This window comes from Geospiza fortis, unplaced genomic scaffold (genome assembly GCF_000277835.1).
Source record: "Geospiza fortis unplaced genomic scaffold, GeoFor_1.0 scaffold275, whole genome shotgun sequence".
In the NCBI taxonomy this organism is placed as follows: domain Eukaryota; kingdom Metazoa; phylum Chordata; class Aves; order Passeriformes; family Thraupidae; genus Geospiza; species Geospiza fortis.
In genome coordinates this window covers 358,955-380,905 of record NW_005054341.1, presented here as the reverse complement: position 1 = coordinate 380,905, position 21,951 = coordinate 358,955, and the positions used below count along the sequence as shown (strand labels likewise).

The 21,951-nt window shown below is 40.2% G+C and overlaps 1 protein-coding gene across 1 annotated transcript in view; it reads left to right on the top strand.

Moving 5' to 3' along the window:
- Positions 1–21,951, top strand: part of SLX4IP (SLX4 interacting protein) — a 69,309-nt gene that overhangs the window by 42,517 nt on the left and 4,841 nt on the right. The window contains exons 6-7 of the mRNA XM_005422617.2: positions 8,974–9,051; positions 10,908–10,996. Of these exons, the coding sequence (XP_005422674.1) occupies positions 8,974–9,051; positions 10,908–10,996 (167 nt within the window). The remainder of the gene's footprint in view (positions 1–8,973; positions 9,052–10,907; positions 10,997–21,951) is intronic.

Sequence of the window (21,951 nt, the reverse complement as noted above, 5' to 3'; positions counted from 1 at the left end):
TGTATTTTGCTTCTTCCCTGGTGGCAGCTCCTCGTGAAATGTCGCACTTATTTTAAAGATGTCCTTAATAAAGTGGTTTATGTAGGTAGTATTGGATTGAAAAAAGCAACAGGACAGTTGTTTAATTCAGTGTATTCTTGTGAAAAGGAAGAATTTGGTGTTGGTTTTGAAAACAGTCTTGATCTCTAGCCTTAAAATACTCTCTGCCTTAATGCATTCTATCACTTTCTCTTGCTTTCATTTCATTTGCATTTGTTTGTCTCTTCTTCCCATATGATTTTTTTCATTTTATGAGAAGGAAAAATAGTATGAGAATAAGTCCTAGTTATGTGTGTGTGCAAAAAAAAGAGTGTTTGCATGCACAAACAGCTACTCTCTTACATATCTATATGAGCTGTAAAGGTCTTCCTTTATCATCCAAATATTTCTGCAGAGGGATTTTGCTGTTAGTACTGCAGTTTATGCAATGACACAGATATTTATGCAAATTTAAAGTTTATCTTTGGAGTTTTCTTTCTATAGTTATGCAAAAAATCAGCATGCATTAATCATGGTGTCTTTACAAAGTGGAGTGGTGTGTCTCAGTTTCTCAGAGTTGGCTGGAAGTTAATAGGTAATTTATCTCTATCAGTTAAAAATGAAGTTTAGGGTACTAGTTTGATGCAGGTGTTTCAAGTTAGGCCAGATGAACCCCACCTTTAATTTCTGATTTGATACTCACCTGAGAATAGCAAAGTGACTCTCATCTAGGCCAGGGAACATACCCTTGGAAAGAGCCCTTGGCATGCTTGTTCCAAGTGGGAATTCAGCATTTTTGGAGGGCACATGAAGGCAATTTGAAAATCTGTCCCTAAGCACAATTCGTTACTTGACTGCCTTACTCCTGTTTGCCACATCTGTCCCTCTTGGAGGTGCTCTTTGTGCGTGCTCTCGGAAGGTTTCAGGGCTGCTCCCATCCCTTGGAATCAGGAATGCAGAGGATGGATTCTCAGGGTCCAGCTCAGGGACCTGCTTTAGCTCTAGGCACTAGCACTACATAGGTTTGGGGTTTTTTGAGTGCTCACTGTTTTGGTTGAAATGTTGTGATTCTAAAAATTAACTAGGTTTAATAGCCTCTTTTGCCTTTAGTTCAACTGTACATTAAATGAGGTGACAAAAAAAGGATTGATTCTTACCTTGAAATTGACTATTGGGTTCCTTTTTTTAAAAAAAGTGCTCTTTATTAAATGTTTTTAAAGAGAGCAATATTGTTTTGGTTAAAATGTAAGCAAGAAAGAGTAGGGATTTGAAATAAAACCTGAAAGAAATGTGAATTCCCTAGAAACGTTCAGAGGAATTTACTTAATTGCAACCAGAAGTTTGACCTGGAAGTGTAACGCTTTGACCTTTTAGCTGTCTGGCTTCCTAAATGTGTTGTTTTGCTCTCTCTAAACTGTGAGAAAATGTCTTTTATACATCTTTAACCCTTGCCTTACCTAAGAGTCTCAGTAAAAGTCTGCAAGCAATCACCAGCAAAAGAAAAATCATCATGATATTTTAAGAAAAAAAAAAATGGTTGCAGGTATGTATTGAGCATTGGAGTCCTTTTTATTTTCATTTTAACTGGAAGTAATTGGGGGTATAATTTCACTGTTAAATATGAGTAGGAATTTCTTTTAAACTTTCCATGCTACCATATTACACAATAATACTGTCCTTTGTTCTTAAGTTTCATTATCATATGACCAAGGTAGAAATTACAGCTTTTAAAATTGCAAACATTTTTGTGGCTTTATTCATATTTGGAAAATTTTTGTAAGTCTTTATGGGAATGTGTCCAGATAGAAATGGAGGGCCAATTCCTGAGAAAAATTATGCCTCTTTTCTCTGTGTTAGTAGTTTAGTGAGAGCAATTCTGGGTGTTTGATTCACCACTGAGTACCAGGTATGTTGTGGTTACTACACACAAAGTGTTTCTGTCGACTACAAAGGCACAGTGGCAGACCACAAACAAAACTAACCCCACAAAGCTTTGCAGGGCCCATGCCTAATTTAGTAAAAAAATGAGATAATTAAATAAAAAATTAGTAGTGTAGCAAAAAATAAAGACTTCTCCTTGAAAATGTGAGGAAAAAAGTTCAGTGTAATCTTGACTGGGTTGTGGACTTAGAACTTGGTGTATCCATCAACTTCAGACAGATCAGAGATGATCTAATGCACAGCAAATGACACATATTTAGGGAGAAACATTCACTGTACAAACCCATGTTTAAATGCCAAAAGTTACTTTAGAGAGAATAGTAGATGACAGTTCTGTATTTGTTTACGGGGTATCTTTCTCTTATTCCTTTCATTAAGATATTTTGTTTTGTGGGGGTTTTATGTGTGCGCATATATGGGTCATAGGATATGGGTAATGCCTGTCCTCTGTCTGCTGTTTTCTTGCCATTGCAAAAGAGAGGATTGTGGAGTTTGTCTTTTGCATAAAAGACCTTACATTTGCTATTTAGTTTTGAGGAAGAGGATGTTCTGTGTACTTCTATTCTTTGCACTTGTCATCTGTTAAGGTGATGTCAGAAATGGAGGCTGCTGAGCTGTGCCATTCAGGTGGTCCCCTACAACACCATGTTATTGAGTGAGCTAAAATGAGTGGTTTAATACAAACCATTTGCAATCAGTCTCCAGCTCTTTCTTGCACCAGAACCAGAGCTGAGCTGATGGCAGTGGGCAGATGCTCCCAGTCATGGCTGTTCTTGGTCTCTTTTTGTGGTATCCTCTTTGCATCAGAGCTTGTGAGAGCCAAAGGACATGCAGATTTTTTTGGAGATAGAGCCTTTCAGCAGCTGACTTAGTTAGGGTCTGTTTGCCAGCATTTAATAAGAGAAAATACAGAAGGCTCTATTGTGGTACTTTCCACCTATTTGCTATGCCTCAGAATTTCATTCTGTTCTGAGTTGTTGCAAATCTAACAAGAGTCTGTTGTGTGAAAAGGCAAAAACCTGTCAACCTCTGGCACAGCTTGCTTTATTCAGACAACAGCATGAAACTGCAGGTTCAAGTCCACACATGTCTCTTAGAACTCATGTTCTTTTGAAGTGTCCTCTAGATGTTGAGGTAGGAAAGGAGTTATGGCCATCAACATCTACCTCTTAGCTCCACTGGGATATCCTAACAGGAATCATAAAAAAAAAAGAAAAATAATATTTTTAGCTATATATCAAGACCTTTGAAGAAACAATGTTTTCATGTTTAAGCTACTGTTTTAAAGTTCAGCTGAATATACCTGCTCCACCGTGGTCTTTCCCTCTCATTCTCTCCCATCATGTCTCCAGTGGCGGTGTTGGGCTTTTTCACCAAGCCCAGAGGTGTTGTAGCCCTGTGATACAATATATTCCTGACATTTCTAGTGACCCTTGCCTAGAGACCTTGTTATTGGTGGAAGATTAAAGTCTTGGCAGCTGTGGCAGCTTTAGGGTTAAAACCCTTTCCTCTTGGGGGTAAAAGTTATTTCCTCTTGCCAGGGGAAAAAAATGGTGCCTGGAGACCTGTGAAAGGTTTGATTGACTTTATTTGAAAATCCTTCAGCATCCTAATATTGGCATCAGTGATTTTGCTGTTTTTATGAACACTATGGGGAACCAGTCATGTCTGATAAATTCCAAGAGGCTCATTTCCACATTTTGGTTGAGTTTTTATGCTTGAAGAGACCTTGTTTTGTAGCGATTCCTCACCCTTAAAATACAAAATCCTCCATTTCAAGTAGTTCATGGCATCAAAAAGTTTCCTGCAGCTCATGGATTTCTTCAAGGAAAAACCACAGAGCCAGGCTGAAAGGACATACTTTGTGCTGGATTATGCATTCCCTGGCGTGCTGTGAGTCAAACTTGGGTCCATCAGTGTCTGTGTTTCATTTGAGCCAGAATCTGCCTTCCTTTATCACTGTAAGGAGTTCAGTGAGGGGAGGGCTTGGGCCATTTGGGTAGAGCTGTGTCTGGCCAGTGTGTGGGACAGACTCCTCCTGATGTGCAGAGGTGGCACCGGCCCGTGGAACTGAACCCCATCGCAGTCCAGGCACTTGGAGGAGACTTGGGCTTCTCCTGGGCTGCTGACTTGTCAGACAGTGCTCACCACAGACTTTGTGTTCCAGCTCCCTCTGCCTTTTGGCTGGTAGCAGCAGATGCCTTTCTCAGCCTTTCTCTTGGTTGTTGTGCTCATTCCAGTGGTTAAAGAAGTCCAGGCACGTGGCTTTCTCTGGAATACAGTTTAGATGTTCAAAACAGCGAGCATTCCTAAATAGCTTTCAGTTTGTGCCCATCACGTGCAATTAATAATGTGGTTACTGAGTCTGAGATCAACAGAAGGGTGAAGTGAAATCTTGTGTCCTGTTAGAAAACAGTTGCCTGTGGTAGAGGTGCACTGACCATCGAATTTGTTGCTCTGCATCTCTCTGCTTGAATGCCTTGGCAGGTGCTGCTGGCTGTTACTGCTCATACATTATGGATGGGTATGGATTTTCCAGGAATGGATCAGCCTTCCTCTCCTTCCTTAAGTATTAGTGAGGGGAAGATGGTCTTTTTCCTTCAGAGCTGGTGTGTTCCCAGGACCTCCATCAGAGGCATTACTCATCTTGCAGCCAGATGGTCTCAGATGTGCTTTTCCTTATTCTTTCCTCCAGAACAGCACTGACAGCCAGCCTGAGAAATGCCTTGTCCTGGATCCAGTTTGGCCAGGATAGTTCTGATTTTGCAGTTAATTCCACACCTCTCCTGCTAGAGGAGAGCCCTACAACCCTGCCGTAGGATTTCTCAAAATGGCTTGGGCCAGTTTTGCAGTTTGTGGCTCATACTCTGAATGGTTTAGACAGTGGGCTGTGTCTAGGCTATCCGGGTTCTGATAGCAGGGAGGATTCTTCCATCTTCTTTGAGCTGAAGGCAGACTGTATGGAAAGAATGGATGTCATCCTGGCATGTTTCAGTTGTTTTGAAGCCTATTCTTTGCTGTATAAAACTTTGAACTTGGAGAAGATGCTACTTGTTTAAAGAATATCAAGTGAATTCCAGAAAAGGCTTTGAAAATCTCAGCAGCTTTTTGTATGTCATGTCGTGCATCTGCTGTCCCTGTCTTAGACTTAGCTTTAAACTTAAATGCCAATATTTCATTTGAATCTCTTCTAAATTAGAAATGGTAGCCTACTCTGCAGCATGTGGTATGGAGTTGGACATTTTTGGGAAGGAAAGCTTCACAATTAACAGTAGGTTTAGAATGAAATGTTCCTTTTTTTTGTTTTGTTTACAAACAATCAGGACTTCTGATTCTGTGGTGAATAATTTTAAGTGGAGAAATAGGAGTGCTGAAAGGCAGTGTAATAATATGTCTGTAGAGCACTTTGAAGATGAAAAGCTCTATATACTGTAAACATTATTACTGGTATAGCCTAATCTGTGTGGAAAAATTAATCAAGCATGAGCTGAGTGTAGATTTTTTTTTAATGTGCAGTTTAGTGTTTCAGAAAGTCTAATGCACCCATGTATTTGCTTTCACATTGTAACACTAGAAATTTATCCTTTTGTATTTTTAATATGTGTGTTGCAATGATTTACTTTGTTGTTACTTTCCAAAAGCAGAGTCAGTCCTAATCCACAACAAGCTTTCAGAAATGTGAAGTGTCTAGGCTGGGAGAGAAAATAGGTATGATATAAAAATACTGTGTGATGAGAAATGGGTGCCTGTCAGCTGGGGAAATGTTTTGGGGGCAGTTGGCCTTAGGCCTTGGCCAAGCCTGGAGTGAAGCAGGGAGCCAGGCAGGTGCCAGGTGGTGCTGGGGAGTGAACAGCTGCCAGGCTGCTGCAGATAACTCAGCAGCTCAGAGGCAATTTCCCAGGCTCCCTCCCAGGGAAAGGTCCAGCAGAGCTGGGAGGGCTTCCCGCCGCCGTGCACAGCAGCGCGGCCGCGCAGGGCAGCCTGCCTGCCTGGGGCTCCTGGCAAAGCAAGTGCTGCTGGGCGCTCTTAGGGCACAGCTGGTGTCTATGCTTCCCCCCCGTGCCCTGGGACTCTGAAGTACAGCAAGCAGGGCAAATTACTGTTCCCTTAAAAGGCAGTGCTCACTGCTGCCTATTTCAGCTGAAACTGAACTGTGGCTTTTCTAGAACCACTTTACACAGTCTCCTTTTGTGTTTCAGGGTCTGTTTATTTCCTTGGGGTTGGTTGGTTTGTTTGGTTTTGTTTTTCTGTTTTGTTTTTGGACCCTGGATCTGATGATTTTGAGTGCCCACTTTTGAAACAAAAGCAAAACTTCAACTCACTAAATACAATTCTGTTTCTGCCTGTGTGCTGGTAATCCACAAAGGGAGCTTTGTCTGTGTTGCATGGTGAAGAGAAATTGAAGATGGGGTCAACTAGGTTTGCTGAGCCCAAGATGTGTGTACTTTCTACATTACTGGAAGAAAAATTGTCTGTACCTTGAGGTTCAGACTTCTGTGTTGTGCTCGAAAGAAGTTAGTGATGGAGCATTTGGTATGTATCAGTTGGTCTGTTCTTCCATGAGATCACAAACAGATTTAAACTCATGCTGGGTAACTGTGTAGAAAGCTTAAAAAGCTGCGAGCCTATGGGCTTCTTGGAGAAGAAGGTTTTCTTGTGGGTCTTAATTTTAAGTTTCTTTCTTCATGAAGCAGAATAGTTAATTGGATAATATATTTCCCCAGAGGGAAGCCAAAAGAGGATATAACCATTTTTATAGTTCTGCAGTAACTCTGACAGCTTTAGAACTGGGGGAGTTTTTCAAACTCCAGCTGACTACAGAGTAGATCATAAGTCACGTGCAAGAGGGTTTCAGAACATTTAATGAGTGTAGCTGTGTGATACTTTCAAAGTGCTGGTATCTTAAATGTAGTGCATCTTAATATTTTCTCAGGCTTAGTAACAAGTAACAGCAAATATCTGTTCAGGCCTTTTCAGCAAAGTATTAAATAATCATGGAAACTAAAATGATTTTTTAGTGTTAGTCCCTCTGGGCTGAGCTTATCAGCTCAGGTGCAATTCCCTGTGAAGGCTTTGTAAGACTTGAGACTTGAGCTGATGCTGCAAAAATAGTTTGTAGAGGTGTCTTGATCTCTTACATAATTATTTATTTTGTCAGATCTGAGGTAGGTGTTCTCTTCCACAGAACAGTAGCTGGCTGAATCAAGGACCTCTAAGGAGAATTTGAAACTTTGTTCAGTCAATCACATATGATTAAACACTTAGCCTCTCAGAGAATACCAGGACAGCAAGAAAAATAAGCAGATATAGATGTCACTGATCTATAAAAGAATTTCAAGAAAGAAACATCCTGCTTTTCCTGTGAAAAACAAAGATTCACACTTTTTCACTTTAGATTCCTTTCACAAAAAACCCAAAACATGTGGAAAATTGCCTAAAAATGGAGGTGGAAAGAAAAACTTTTAATATTTACTGTCTGAAGATTTGTTTTCCAAGCTGTACTTTTAGGAATGCTACTTTCTCAGCTTTCCAAGGTCACAGTGGCATATGTTGTTATCACACTAATAACTTATTTATATACAGGGCAAATTCTTTGATTTGACTAAGCCTACTAGCAGTGATAAAGAATTGTGGATGCCAAACTGGAGTAATTTTCCTTAATTGTTCTTTTAAGTAAACAGTTAATAAAGGTGGTGGATTGCATCCAAATTTTTCTCTGGTACTCATCATTTTTAAGGGATGGTTCAACTTGTTACATCTTGACTCGATCTCTAAAAGGAAGTCAAATTTTGGGTGTCTTCCTGAGGGAAAGGAAAAAAGATGGCTGATAAATTTCAAAGGGATTGATTGTGATTGATAACTGTAGTTGTTAATGAGAGCTGAGGCTCAAGGGCACTCGATGGTGAGCTCCAGAAGATCTTGTAGGAGACAGGGGGACCCTTCTGGAGGACACATGCCTTAACTTAGAAATAAGACATGCCTTGGCACTTGCTCTGTAGGGATTGAGACTGGAACAAGCAAGCTTTCCTTCTTTTTAAATGGTTAGATTATAAAAACAGCAGTAGCACTTCATATTCTAACTTGTCTGTGCTAATTGCACCTAGGGTGCCTGACTGTCTTCAAAGCATCAATAATTTAAGTTCTTTCAGACCCATCCAAGTTAGGGGAAGTATCACCAAGCCTCTTTCACAGTTTGATTTCGGTGAGGTGCGCAGGGAGACTGGGGAGGATGAGTCACACATGTCAGGTTTTGCACTTTCAGTGGGAGTCAGGTTGCTAAATACCTTCATGAATGAAGTGCTAACTGATTTACCAGGGTCATTTGGGAATTTAAGTAGAACAAAAGTAAAAGCTGTGTCCTAATACTCTCTCAGCCGTAATAGAATGTGTTCTGTCCATTTCTTACACCGCTGATGCACAAGGATTTCTGTCGTTCTTGGGAATAGAAAGTGAAAAAGCCTCCGGAGGTTACAGGTACTGGCTGAGTCAGCCAGGCCAGCTCGGGCTGCTCTACATGCTGGAGAGTTCAAATGTGGCCATTTCTCACCTCACTCAATGGAACTGTAGAATTCAGCCCTTTCATGCTTGGGTTTCTTTGTAGTTACCTTTTTTATTTTCCCTACCAGGTCTGTCACCTTCCCCTAGAAGGTGGTTAAGTGAATGGATATCTGCAGTGTTCCTGTAGAATGTGTCTGAAAGCATGACACCACACTATTAATCAAATTACACCTCTGATCAATTAATTAATTTAATTTTGGTGGTTGGGTTCCAGAACTTGGTGGTTGTTAATTTGTCTAGATTTTTGCCCTGTTTCAGGCACTAATTTCTTGAGACTTCAGTATGGAGTTCAGCAGTTTCTTTTGAAAAATATTCCATTAAAGTTACTTTTTCCTTTGTATCATTGAGCTCCTGCTGCTTTCTCTCAATCCAGTCTTAGCAGATGTGCAACTCTTTGAGACCAGAATGCCCCAGATACCCTTACACTTAATATTATCCCTTTGTTTTATGTTGCAGCCAACAGTTTGCACATTACTGCCTACTTTATGAAGAGATGGGTTAATCTCCGTTGTGCTCTAGGGAAACGTTATCGTGGTAAGAAATCAGTTTCTTATAGACTTACTTAGAGGAGAAAGAAAGGGAGCATAACTAAGACACTGTCAGATTTTCATCTACTTAAATCAAAATTGTTTTCAGAGCTTGGGGTTTTTGGTGGGGTTTTTTTGGTTTGCATTTTAAAAAGATTTCCTGAAAATATAAAAAAAATAAAAAGAGAAGTGTTTCTTGAGATAAGATGGATTTTTTTTAACTTAATTTTAAATTTGTGCATGCCTTGCCCCAGGGTAATCAGCTAAGGCTCACCAAATTCTCTAAGTATGACGGGACTCAGCATTTTCCCGAGTCTCTGCAGAGTGAATCAAGCAGAGGTTGCAGCGTGAATCACTCCATTACTGCTGGAGTGTCCTGTGACATCAGCAGGCAGTACAAGTGTATGCAGGAGAGGCTTTCGTTCCCCACACACCCGGACAGCCCTGACGTAGGTGATGTCATGGCACCAGGGCTGCTCTTCAGGCTCTCTCAAGCCAGGATGCTCTGGGAGGAAGGGAGATCAGTCCTCTCCTGCCAACACCAGCGCAAAGGGGCTGTAATGATCACTGCCCTCTGCTCTGTCTTCTTGGCGTTAAACAAAAAAAGCAAAGTCCTTAACAATACCGTATAATTGAATGGATATTTTAAAATAATTTATTGTTTTTATAGGGATTAATGCTATTCATAAATATTTAAATCTGTCTTCAAATGCCAATTGGTTGTATTCTAAGTCTATATTGGCTGAAGAGATCAGTGTTGACTTTAAATATTTCATCAAACATGCCGTGTTAGAATAGAATTTCAGAGTGTCTGCATTGGAATCTCAACATTGTTTGCTGTCTGTTAAATCTGAACGGTTCTAAAGCATCAATGAATACCTAAAGATACCTGCATTTTGCTAGCCAGCAGATGAGATTGTTATAAAATGTAACAATAAAAGCATATTACTGGAAGCAACTTGGCCTACTCTTCAATTCTACAAAAACACATCTGTGAGATCAATCTCATACGTTTGTTTCTGCAAGCCTTGTCTCTTTCTTGTCCCACAAAAACAGTGTTATGGCTTCATTCTGAAATACAACAAACTTCGCAATATTTAATTCTCTTTTTATAAAAACAAAACCCAACAACAACAAAAAAATCAGAGCTGAAAATATGAAGATACTGATCTGGAAATAATTCCATATGTAAACAAGAAAATATCCAGCTGTGCTCTTCCCATAGCATTGCCAGGTATTGAATAAAGCTTTGTCTCATCTGTTCTAATCTGAGAACCTTCCATTTTTAATCCTTTGTAAACAGAAACTTTGTTGTGTTCATAACCCATGTGATTGTGAGTCAAATGTGTAATTCAGTAGTAGTTAACCACTTTGTTTAATGACTTCAAAAATTTCTGTAGGCAGAGTGTGAAACTCTGTGCCCTGGCCTTATGCTGAGGTTTGGTGCCAAGCCCTGGCTGAATGTTGTTGTGGGCTGCAAACCTAATGTAGAGCTTTTGTGATGAAAAGACTCATCACAGAACGGCACAGAAGAAATCCTTGTTAAGTGGTTCGTCTGTTGGTTCTGTCTGGGCTTCCCGTCCAGGAGCGCAGGTGGACTAATGTGCAGCCATGACTGTCCTCTTGGGAGCTCCATTTATTCTACTTACTGATTTTTTTGAATGCTTTATAAAAACAAAACAAAAGGAGCGGTGGCATGTAGAAGAGAGTAGGTGAGAAGCTAGAGAGGTGCATGAAATGAGGTAGTGTGCAGTTAAAAAAACAATTTTGTGTACTAAAAGAACATGTATGTTGTTGTTGTTATGAGTGGTTTTGAAAGTGGTTATAACTTTTGTAATTCTCTTTTCAATTCTTTTTGTGTAGAGCTCCGTGTGTTTCCAGAGAAATTTATCGTTTGTGTCAGTAAACTCGACTTTGATCCAAGTGCTTGGACATGTGACAATGGTGGATTGGTAGGTACAAAACTGTTCTATAAATTTTGGGGGGGGGGGGTTAATAGAAAGGAAGCATTTTTATATATAGATGTAAGTATTATGCAAGTATTTGTTCCTGTCATCGTGGCACCAGAAAGTCACATGAACAGTTGGGCCATTAGCATTTTCTGAGCCTTATAAATCCTGGAGACCATGTGTTTAGAAAGCTGGATATGATTTTAGCACCTTGATTTAAGGATCTTTTTTTCCTTTATATTTTGTCTTTGTAACATTTTACTTTCCAAAATTCTGATGTAGCTGTTTGTAATGTCCACGGGTTTCTTGTATGTTTTCTTAGCACTTGTTCTGCACAGCAACTCAAGCAGATCAGTGCTGGCCCTGCTGGGAAAAAAATCCCCAAACAGTTATGGAGGAAAAGGCACTGGTGTGTGGTTAAATACCATAAGCAATTCTCCTTAAATATTTCATCCCGAAGGCTTCATCAAGGTCAAAGGCTTCTGGATTTTATCCTGCAGTTAAGTGCTGATTGTCTCAGGAGTGCTCACACGGGCCCAGGTGCTGCTCTGTGCCCCACGCTGAGGGTCACAATTACACTCCGAGGTCTCGGTGGATTTTAGGAGTTGATCTTAGTTGTATTAAAGTGTATTTGACCCTTGAAAAAATGTGTTTTCTTTTACTCATTCAGCTCCTTTTTTTTTCCAATACCAGTCAGGGTGTTCATATTTGTAATGCTACATGCAGATTTTCGTGTTTCGATTCCTAGCTTGGTACATACCCTTATGTGTCAAAGAATCAAGCAAATGTTTTTGGCACTCTCAGAAAAAAAGATCTCCCTGCTCTAGGATTACTTTGCTCTTTGGAAAATTATTACTTTTTCAGTATTGTCTTGAAAACTACTTAATGCTTGAAGCAGAAAATTCTATCTCTGCATTTTGACTGAGAAATAATTATGGGGTTTCTTATTGCTTAAGTAACTCTTATGAAATATCCAATTTCCTCATTTGATATTTTTCATCTTTCCATAAAATAAGAGCTGAGAAGTTTTCTTTAGTTTTTCTTGTGATTTTGTGTGGGAAGGAGAAGGCAAATTTAAAAATTCAATGTTATGGACTTTAGCTTTACTATTTCAAAATTGGATCTTGATCTGTGGAAACTGCTGGTTGTTTAAAAGGCAAGTTTAAACACTTTTATATTTAAAAAGAAAACATCTCTTAGTGAGCTGATAACCTGATCAACAATAAAGTCTTGGGAGTTTGCTTTGCTTACAGATGCAATTTGCTTTGCTTACAGTGTGCACAGCCCTGGCTGGGATGGGTAGTGCAGTGTGCTGGTAGGAGGGAGTAAAAGGCAGTTAGCCCTAAGCATCTTGCCTGGTTTGAAGAACTTGGCAAGATGGGAGCAGACCCTCAGCCAGTGTTTTGGAGCATCTGTTTAATTCTTACCACTCTCACTTAAAGGGTCCACTCCAGACTGTTTTTTTGTTCCAGGGTTCCTAATGCACATTAGGACCAGATTTGTCATATACTCCAGCTGAGTGCTTTGCCAAACTGGTGGGGGAGTGTTTGATTGCCACTGAGAGTTTTTCAAGTTTTTGGCACTGCAAAAGAAAGGCAGAGAATCTGCACTTTGTGTGTGTCTGCTTTTCTCCATGCAGTTGAGCTGTGAGTAGGCTGGAATTCTAAACTCTGCCCTACAAAAGACCACCCAGAAGACCTTTCTGTTGATATACTCTGCAGAGTCTGTCCTGGGCTGAAATCGAGGCTGTGTTTTGTTTTCTTCTCCATGTTGTTTGGGTTTGAATAATGCCACAGTGTTGGATGCAAGTTCTTTTAAACCTTTAATCAGCTGACACCCTTGGATTTGAGGGCCTGTTTGTGTTTTACAAATGCAGTTAACTATACATTAATGGAGACTTTGTCACTTTCCTGTGTTGCTGTGACTGTGATTGACCTAGTCAAGACTTAGTGATTATGTATTTTTTTGAAACTGTTTTTATGCTGGTTTATGGTCTGGGTCAAGCTTTCATTCCTGAGCTCTGTCAAGACAAATCAGGCTCAGTGTTCCCCTTTCCCGTTACTGGGAACCAGTTTTATGTCAGCCTGGTGCATGTTTCCTTCACTGACCACAGCTCTGGTCCTTCAGCTGTCTTCAGCCCTTCATTCTTTGCCTCTTCTCTGACTTTTGGGCTGTTCTGTGTACCTCCGAAATAGGCTGTGCTTAAACAACGAATTTCAAGGGATGTAACCAGCTATGAAATGAAATCTTTGTCCTACACCTTAGGAAAGATCATAATTAGATTGCTTTTGAGATATTCACAAGCACAAACCTCAGCATCAGTTGCTGGGAGAACCAATTTTAATCCTTCTGTGATGCCTCATGTAAGACTAAGGTTAGGGTGGATTAGACAGTCTATGTCAAATTAGCTTTAAGCATAAACTAATAAAATATTTGAGAGCACCTCTAAGGAGCTGGGATGAAATAGAAGAAAGGAAAATCTATCGATATGTAATTTTCTAGGATGTATTTATAAACGGGCGTGTCCGTGGTTATGTTTAAAACTCAGGCTGCAGGCAGTAATAGCATTTTGGAAGAAGGGAAATCTCTAGTAAAGAAACAATATAGCAAGTTATTGAAATTACATAAGCAAATTGGAAGTCTTAAGGAAAAGATGGAAGAATAGGCTGAGTGATTAATGCTAAGTTTAAATCTAAAACCATTGTTTCCTGTTTTACCAAATGATGTTTGTTATCTTGAATAGTTTTATCTTGAAAAAGAAGACAAAAAAAGTTTTGGGAACATGGCAAAAGAGGAAACCCAAGGAAATATATAAGAGCTCTGGAGAGATTAGTCATCTTTGTCAGTGACGACATTTTCTCGATTATTATTATGAAGGGAGCTATAATGGAAAATTGGAAATGGGTTATCTGGGGAAACAGTGGAAATGGAAATGGGTGGAAGTCTTATGGGCATTTGAAAATGCGCAAACAATGGAGTATTCATTGATAACCACATCGGCTTTATACCGGAATCTATGAGAGGAAGCACTGCTAGGGAAAGCATGAAGGAGGTTAAGCTAAAGATGGTATTAAAGTGGAAATTTGAAATTACTGTTTCAGTAAAATCAGAAAAGAAAATGAGGAGTAGAAGATCCTGTCTTTATGAAAAAGGTCTCAGGTTTTCCACTGAGCCTTGTTAAGTTATAGAGAATATTAGGCAAAAATAAAAATTCTATTCTAGCAGAATATTGCCCTTTAAAAACCAAACCAACCAAAAAAACTCCTTCACAGGTACGCACGGAGAAAAAAGTGCTAAAGATGTGCCCAGTGCTTTTTTAAATCCCCAGCAGGGAAAAAACCTATTTCATCTTCTTCATACATGTCTGATTTATAGATTGTGTCATTGTGATACTTTTCAGGAGCATTAGAGAATTCTCATTCTTAAAACTCCTAAGAGCCTTAGTGACAGGGTTTGCTTGGGTTTTGATTGTGCTGGGAAGAGGCTTCTGGTTCTTTCATGCAAACATGAAACTTAGCTGTGATTAACAGAGCTGTCCCGCTGGAGTGTATGCTGGAATAGTGTGTCTATTGGAATGTAGAATGAAAACTTCAGATAGCAGCAATTTGTAAAGATTAGAACAGGACTTTATGTGGAATTTAGTTATCTTAAATGCTTTAAAGACTTATTGTTAAGTGATATCAGATTGGGTAGGGGAAGAAGGAAATGCTGTGAAATAGAATTGCACGATTCACACTGTAAGTACAAATCTTGGCATGTGTGTGTATATCTATATATGTGTATAAAATATTACAGTGAAGCTGCTGTGCTGGTGGGCTGCTACTGAAAAGGTCACTCCACATCCCCTCTACATCCAGCCACATATTCCTTTCCTTTCTGGGTACAATGGACCAAGTGATTCTTCAGCTGAGAATGAATTAGTTCATTGACTTGACCTAGCAGAAAATGATTTATTTGTGAAGTTTCCCTGTTTTTCATTGGAGGATTAGTTTTCCATCGTGTCAGTTCACTGAACCAACTCATCCTGTACCCACACACTTGCCAATTGTGATGCAAAAAAATGTTGCAGGAGCATGGATCCAGGATTTGGATGAATGGAGCTAAAGCAACCTTTAGGTAGCAGCTAGAGTTACCTGGGTTTGAAAGTAACATCCACAACATGTTAATGTTACATTTCTTGCAATATTTGTCTTGTTGCTGGCTTTTTTATGTCACTGTCCTTTTTGAATTTTATAAAATCTAGTTTTCTGGAATTTTAGATAATGTGCTGAATTATTTTCAGTTACTGTATTAAACAGGAGAAAAACATTAAGCTGTAGTTGGTAAATATGAACAGGGTTCACTACTTCTTTCAAAAAGGTAGAAAGGGGAAACTGCAGACTAATGAACTTTAGCCAAATACCATATTAGTAGAACAGGCAAAGAATTGCTTGGGTGAGTTTTCACTTTTGACACCTCAAGCTTCCATCACTTTTTTTTATTCATCCTTCCTGTTCTGTGCTCCTGCTGCCTTCGGTTCCCTGGGCATTCTTGTCTTCAGTGTGTGTCAGTGCGGGGGTCATCCAGTGATCCCTCTGAAAACAAGGGGTGTTTTTGGTTTGGGTTTTTGTTGTTTGTGTGGTTCACTTTCAGCCAGATTCCTTCAGGATTGGTCCTTGGCAGGACCACGTGCTGGGTAAGGGTGACACTTCCCTTTCATTGTTGGTGTAGCTTTCAATTAGCTTCAGTCATTAGGCTGCTGTCCCTGAGAAAGTGCATCTCAGGAACGATCCTGAAGTCTCTGACTCAGTCATAAAAAGAAAGCTGCAGCAGCTTTCCAACATTCCCTTTGTGCCAGCTGTCTGCCTCTTCTCCTTGCAGATCCCACTCCTGCAGCAGCACTGCCAGAAGGACTGTGTTCCTGCATCTCACCTTCCAGGGCATCACAGACCTGGGATTGGCGCACACCGCGCTGCCCTGGGTGGGAGCAGCTGGGCTCTGCATGTGTGTGCTCCCTTCTGCCAGCTCTGAGTGGGGCAGGAGCTCCTGCAGGAGGGCAGGGAGGAGACCTGAGAGCGGTGATGCTGGGAATTGCCTCCGTGAGATTTGTCTGAACTTGTCGCAGTTTCTTCTCTTAGCTTCCAAACTGATTTATTTTCTGCATGGCAAACGTCTCACAGCTGTCTGCTGCATTAACTATCCAGAGAAGTGGACAAATGATGAAATGAAAACTGACACAATTATTTCAATTAGTCAAGATCAGAGAAGGTTTTGGAGGATTTCAGAGAAACCCCCCAGCGCTGGGTAGAGAGGCGCTAGGGCTGTAAATTAAAATCATCTGTTGATAAATGCACAGTATTTTTACTGAAAAGAGCAATTGCTGTGCTCATGCAAACTGCTGAGTGCATTAACTGTGTGATGGCTGGAAAAAGGCCAAGATATTGCTGCAAGGAATTGATTGGAAAACTTTGTTCTGTGGCATTATTTATCTGAAAAGCAGACAGAATATTAAGAGTATGTATGGAATGAAATAAAAAGTGATATTTATTGCCTTAAATCCAAAAAGTAAGTGGAATACATCCTCAATAAACGAGTACCTCATTATGCAAAATCAGGTAAAGCAGAGCAGAAATATAGATGGTCTTGTAACAGCAGTATAAATGATTAAGGTTGTAAAATTATTTCCATATGAAGCAATCCTCAAAAAGTAGGGACAAATTGAGTAATCTTTTACTCATTTTGGTAGTTGCTTTTTATGAGTCCTCCAGTTGATTTAAATCTCACTACTTAGCAGCATTCACAAGATCCCATTTGTCAAAGCCTTGTGGTTATTTAAGATATTATCATCTGTCATCATCCTTTCACCTCCCTCATTTTCCTCTCCCCTCTCACTGTTGCTGTCACAGCTTATGCTGGTGCTTCATGTGGATTTGACCTGATTCTCTGCTCTTTCCTCTCTGCAGGCTTGGAGAGGACGGGCACCCCTGGCAGAGGGGCAGAGGGGATGCTGGCAGGGCTCATGTTAAAGCTGCAGGGAGCTAAAGCTTTTATTTATCTGTGGTACATCTGTGCGATTTTGGTGGCTCTAGGATTTGAAAAGGATTAACTTACTTAAGGTTTTGATAATAATTCTTGATATTCCTGTTAGGCAAAAAATATTTGACAGGATTTTTAAAAAAGGACCAATCTGTTCTTCAGTCTTCAGCAGAAATCTCTTAGAACTAATAGGAAGTTCATAACTTGACTGAACAGGAAAGTGAAATATATGATTGTAAAGTTCATGGCAGGATTTTTGAACAATTTGTAATTATTTGAAATTATTTGGAGGGACAGATCCCCAGTGTGGGCTCAGAAGTCTTGGGGGTTTTCAGGGTGGTGGTACTGGTGTTGGTTTTGGAAACCAAGCTAAAACATTAAACTTTGAACAGTAATTATTTCCTGAGCTGTGCTATTCTGGTTTTACATATTTTGGGTTTGTGTAATCAGTGGGATCAAGAGTATTAGTTATTCTTTACATCATCTCCTCTGGGTGTTACTGCGTATTGTAAGTGCATAAAAACAACAAAAGAACATAAAATTGATGGGGTTTTTTTTCCATTTTTTTTTCCTGTAAGTATGCAAGTGTTGGGCATCTGAATCACACTGTACACATCAAGGAGTATTCTCTTATGTCATATACCCATGCTGTGCCTGGGGAAATGCAAAGTTTGCTTCAGTGTTGCTAGTGGGTGATGCTGAGCGACATCTGCGCTGACTGACCCCATACCCAGTGAGGTTTGGTAGGCACACAGAGGATCCTCATGCCAGCCTGTGAAAAGCTGTAGTACAGGATTACAGGAGGGCCTGCCTCAGATATTCTCTCTTGATTTGTAAGCTGGAGAAAGGCGTCAAGCACCACAGCAAATTGCTATTCCCTTATTTTATAAAAAGCTCTTTCAAGTATGAAATGTGTGTCTCGCATGCATGTCCTCTTTCATAATTACTGGAGTCAGGAACCTAAAAATTGATGGAAATGGCTGACTGAAGATGCATGCTTATAAAACAATGGTTTCCTTTAAAAAGGTAAAAATTCACTATCACTATGCTATAGATTTTACTTTAGTGTCATTGAGAGAAGTTAATTTGGTTGAAAAGCTGTTGTCTACTCCTCCATTTCTTATCAGTGGACACTTTCTCTGAAGATAGAATCTGAGTCTTGTAGCATCAGTCTATAAAATCAGAATGATTAATAGCTCAATTACTTAACATTAATTTTAGCAGTTCTTGCCTTCAAGCAAATGCACACAGCCCGTGTCACGTGCTGCTCAGTATGTAAATAAATCAGTTATTTTGGGAGCGCTGCTCTGCCTTTAGAAAGTGTGATGGGGTATTTGCTCCCTGTGTTACGCATAGGTCTGATTTATAAAAAGGCCCCCCTGCAGCTCCTAAGTTTCAGGAGGAATCACATTTCATTTCTTCTCTGCCATTTACAGCAGGAATTCTTCTATTTTCTCTTCTTTAGTGGGTGTTCAAATGCAAATCTAGAGAGCCCTGAATTTCCAACACTCAGAGCAGCCTGGGATTCCTCCTATATGTGAAATACAGTTAAAATCTGAACCAAATACTTCAAAAGGAAGAAGGCATTTTCCTCATAGAAGTCATATGCTTTAAGCTAATCTGATGACGCCTGGGGGACGTTTGGAATGTTTGTAATTGCCAGGAGTTATGTATTGAGTGAGCAACTTGGGTTCACACCTTGTGTTTTGAGGAAGTGGAATGTGTATCACGGGGGCTTGTAACAGACTGGGCCAATGGTTGGACTAAATAGTGCAGACCATAGGGTCTCCTGAAGAACTGAAAATCTGTGGTGTCACATTCAAGGGAATTTTGGTGGTAGATGATGAAGACCGTGCTGATCCAGGAGTTTGATTTTGCCTTCTCTGCTAGGTCATGGGAAGGTCGAACAGTTCTGCTCCTCCTGGACAGATGCAGTTTGCTCTGGTTGTTACATTCTTTTCAAGATTGAAATTCATCAGCATTCCTTAAAAATACTTATTTCAAAGGCAATACCAGTATTCCAGTGTAACTTTAATGGTTTTTACTGGAATTTACTGACTTTTACAGCAGGACAGTCAACTTTAAAGTGTAGATCAATATTCCACAAATCTGATCAAGGAACTGTATTTCAGGTTGAGATTAATATCCATTTCTGTACTTGGAAAACTTCTACAAGTGTTTTATGATGTGGTTGGAGTTCATATGTAGAACTGCCAGGACTGATGCATCACTACATTGGAAATGCAAAAAAATTTGCATCTTGAAACTGTGGGAAGCTTTTCCTTCATGTGGGTTGGGAGAGGGCAGGAGACGAGACCCAAAGTCCTGTCTCTGTCACTTTTTTATCAGTTAGATTGTAATGTCTGATTCATCCTTCCCTCAGAAGCCTCCTCACTTGCTTTAAGGAGCCCTTTTTGCTTATCAGATTGGAAGGAGTCCTGTGTGACCTCTCTGATCTGCCCATCATCTGTCAGGACACCTCTGAAACCTAAAGGTTATCTTTGATGGTTGAGCTCATGATACAGCTTAGAATGACACTGAGAGAAATCATCCAATTGCAACCTTACATAAAGCTCCCCTCAGTAAGGGTTTCTGTCTTAGTCATTTCACTAATTTTAGTTTTATTGCATGGACCTGGGATAATACATTAGTTCACAGCTTTGCCTATTTTGTTATCTTTATAGTCCCCTCCCATTTGCCACCATGATATAAAAATTGATTTCTTGAACCCACTGATGTATTTTATTAAGTATTTTTGATGAGCCACATTGATAAATGCATTTTAAAAACTGTGTTTTGTATTATGGGGTTGGGAACCAGACATGAAATTTAATTATCTCTTAGTCTCACTTTATAAGCTTGTGGCACTGAGAAGAGTAAGAGACAACAAGCAAGCATGACACCAGAGAGGCAGGAAAGGGGGGCAGCAGTGTTCACTTTGAAGATTTTCTTTCAACCCAGTATTAGACTGGAAGAAAAAAAAGAAAAGAGTATTTGTATGGGTATATTGTCATGCTGGAAAGGCCAGAGCTTTCACTCTGCTTCAGGGTAATGAGTTCCTCCACAGGGTTAGGGTCCCTCACAAGTGCCCATCCATGGGCAATTCTTTAACAGATATTTAGTGCTCTACTGCTGAATTCAGCTGTCCTGGAGAGTGATGGAGACAGCAGCGAATGCCACTGCTACAGTTCTGAGGGTTTCTTTTTCACCTTGAGTGTGTAGGAAGTGGAGTCAGCTGAAAAAAAAGGGAATCTTCAATTTGGTAAGCCTTATAGGATGTTCTGTGCCTAGCAGTGTGCCTGATATTTCTCTGTAGGTTTTGATAGAGATTTTTCTTCCCCCGAACATCTCTTTGGATAAGTGTTAAGGACCTTGAATTCAGGTTTGGGAAGGCCAGTGTCATGAGCAGGTAGGCTGGTAAGGCTTTGTAAGCTTCACTTCTGCAGGCCCTTCTCTGCAGTTTTAGTGACAAAGAGGACTGAGCTTACCCTGGGATTTTAAGAGCACATATTTCTAATAGAACTTGGCAGTTCAAGGGCTAGAGAAGCATTTTAATCTTTTGTGCCCACCCAGTCTCTATACAAATGTAAATATGTCTGTCTTTAACAATTTGCCAAGAAATGTGGTTTTAATTTGTTAGCAGCAATCCCACTCCCTGCAGCTCTCTCAGAGTCAAGTCGCAAGTCTGGCGGTGCTTTGACGTTTTTCTCTGTCATGGTGTCATTGTTTATATGATGTCTGCTTCTGCTGTCCTCCCTTTTATGCCTGGAATATTTTTCTTTAATTATTTCATTGCCTAAAAGGAATCTGGGATTACTAGACAGGATGGGAGCAGATTAGCTTTTTTTCTTTCTTTAGCAAGTCCTGAAGTTCCCATAGGAAATAAATCGTATTCCCAAAACAGATGGTGTGTTTTATTTTATTTTTAATTAACTAAAATTATTAAGTCTAATAAAGAAAATAAAGGAAGTATCACCAATAATGGTTGTGTGTCTTAGTAGTATATGGACTGCCCACTGTTGTTATTTATGACTGCCTCTGCCTTCTATTGTGGACTTATTCCAGCCTTAGGGAGTTTACATCACTACTAATAGCAAAAGGCTCTCTGGTTCCCACAGAGTCTTTCAGAGCCTGACTCATATGCCTTATGTTAATTGTTCAGCTCTCAAAATACAGCACTTACAGGGTGTGGTTCCGAGGGGAAAATCTACTGTACTTACAGGGCATGTTCAGAAGTGTTTCACATATAAATCATTTTGGTTTTTACTTTTTTTGATGCCTTAACCCTTTCTGTCACTGCTTTGTGTGATAAGTTATTTTAAAGCAAAACAAAAGGTCGATGACAGCGCAGTGAAGGGAATGTGTTAACCCTGCAACTTGGGGCCATTAGCTCCAGCCTGACTCAAGTCACAAGTGCTGTGATTTTGCCATCCTGGCCTCCCTGCAGGGTCTGCTCCTCTCAGCCTGCCAGGACCATCCCAGTCCTGCGGGGTCTGGAGTCAGAGGCAGGTCAGAGCTGGGGCTCATTCCTTATCTGCCATAGGGAGTACATGGGGACAGGAGCTATCCCCAGTCCTCCCCTGGATTTTGTACCAAGGGCTCCTTTCCATGCCTTGCTTGCCACAGTGACAAGAGTTGCCTGAGTGGGCTGCTGATCCTGGCCTGGTCAGCATGCTGGGGGTTGGAGAACATTTAACAGAATTAACCTTACCCTTTTCACCCAGCAGGAGCTCAGATGGGCTCTGGCTCTCCGGCCAAGTATGAGTGCTCTCCAGCTGCTTTGATGCAGGGTGATTGTGCAAGATCCTTCAGCCTCCAAGTTGTGTGGCTGTTACTGGAAATCAAAATAGTTTCTACAGACTTTGCAGTCTCTGCCTTCTCTTAAAATTAGCATAGGGCTCAAGTATCTTAGTAGTATTTCTTTCTTTAATAGCTTACAAGGT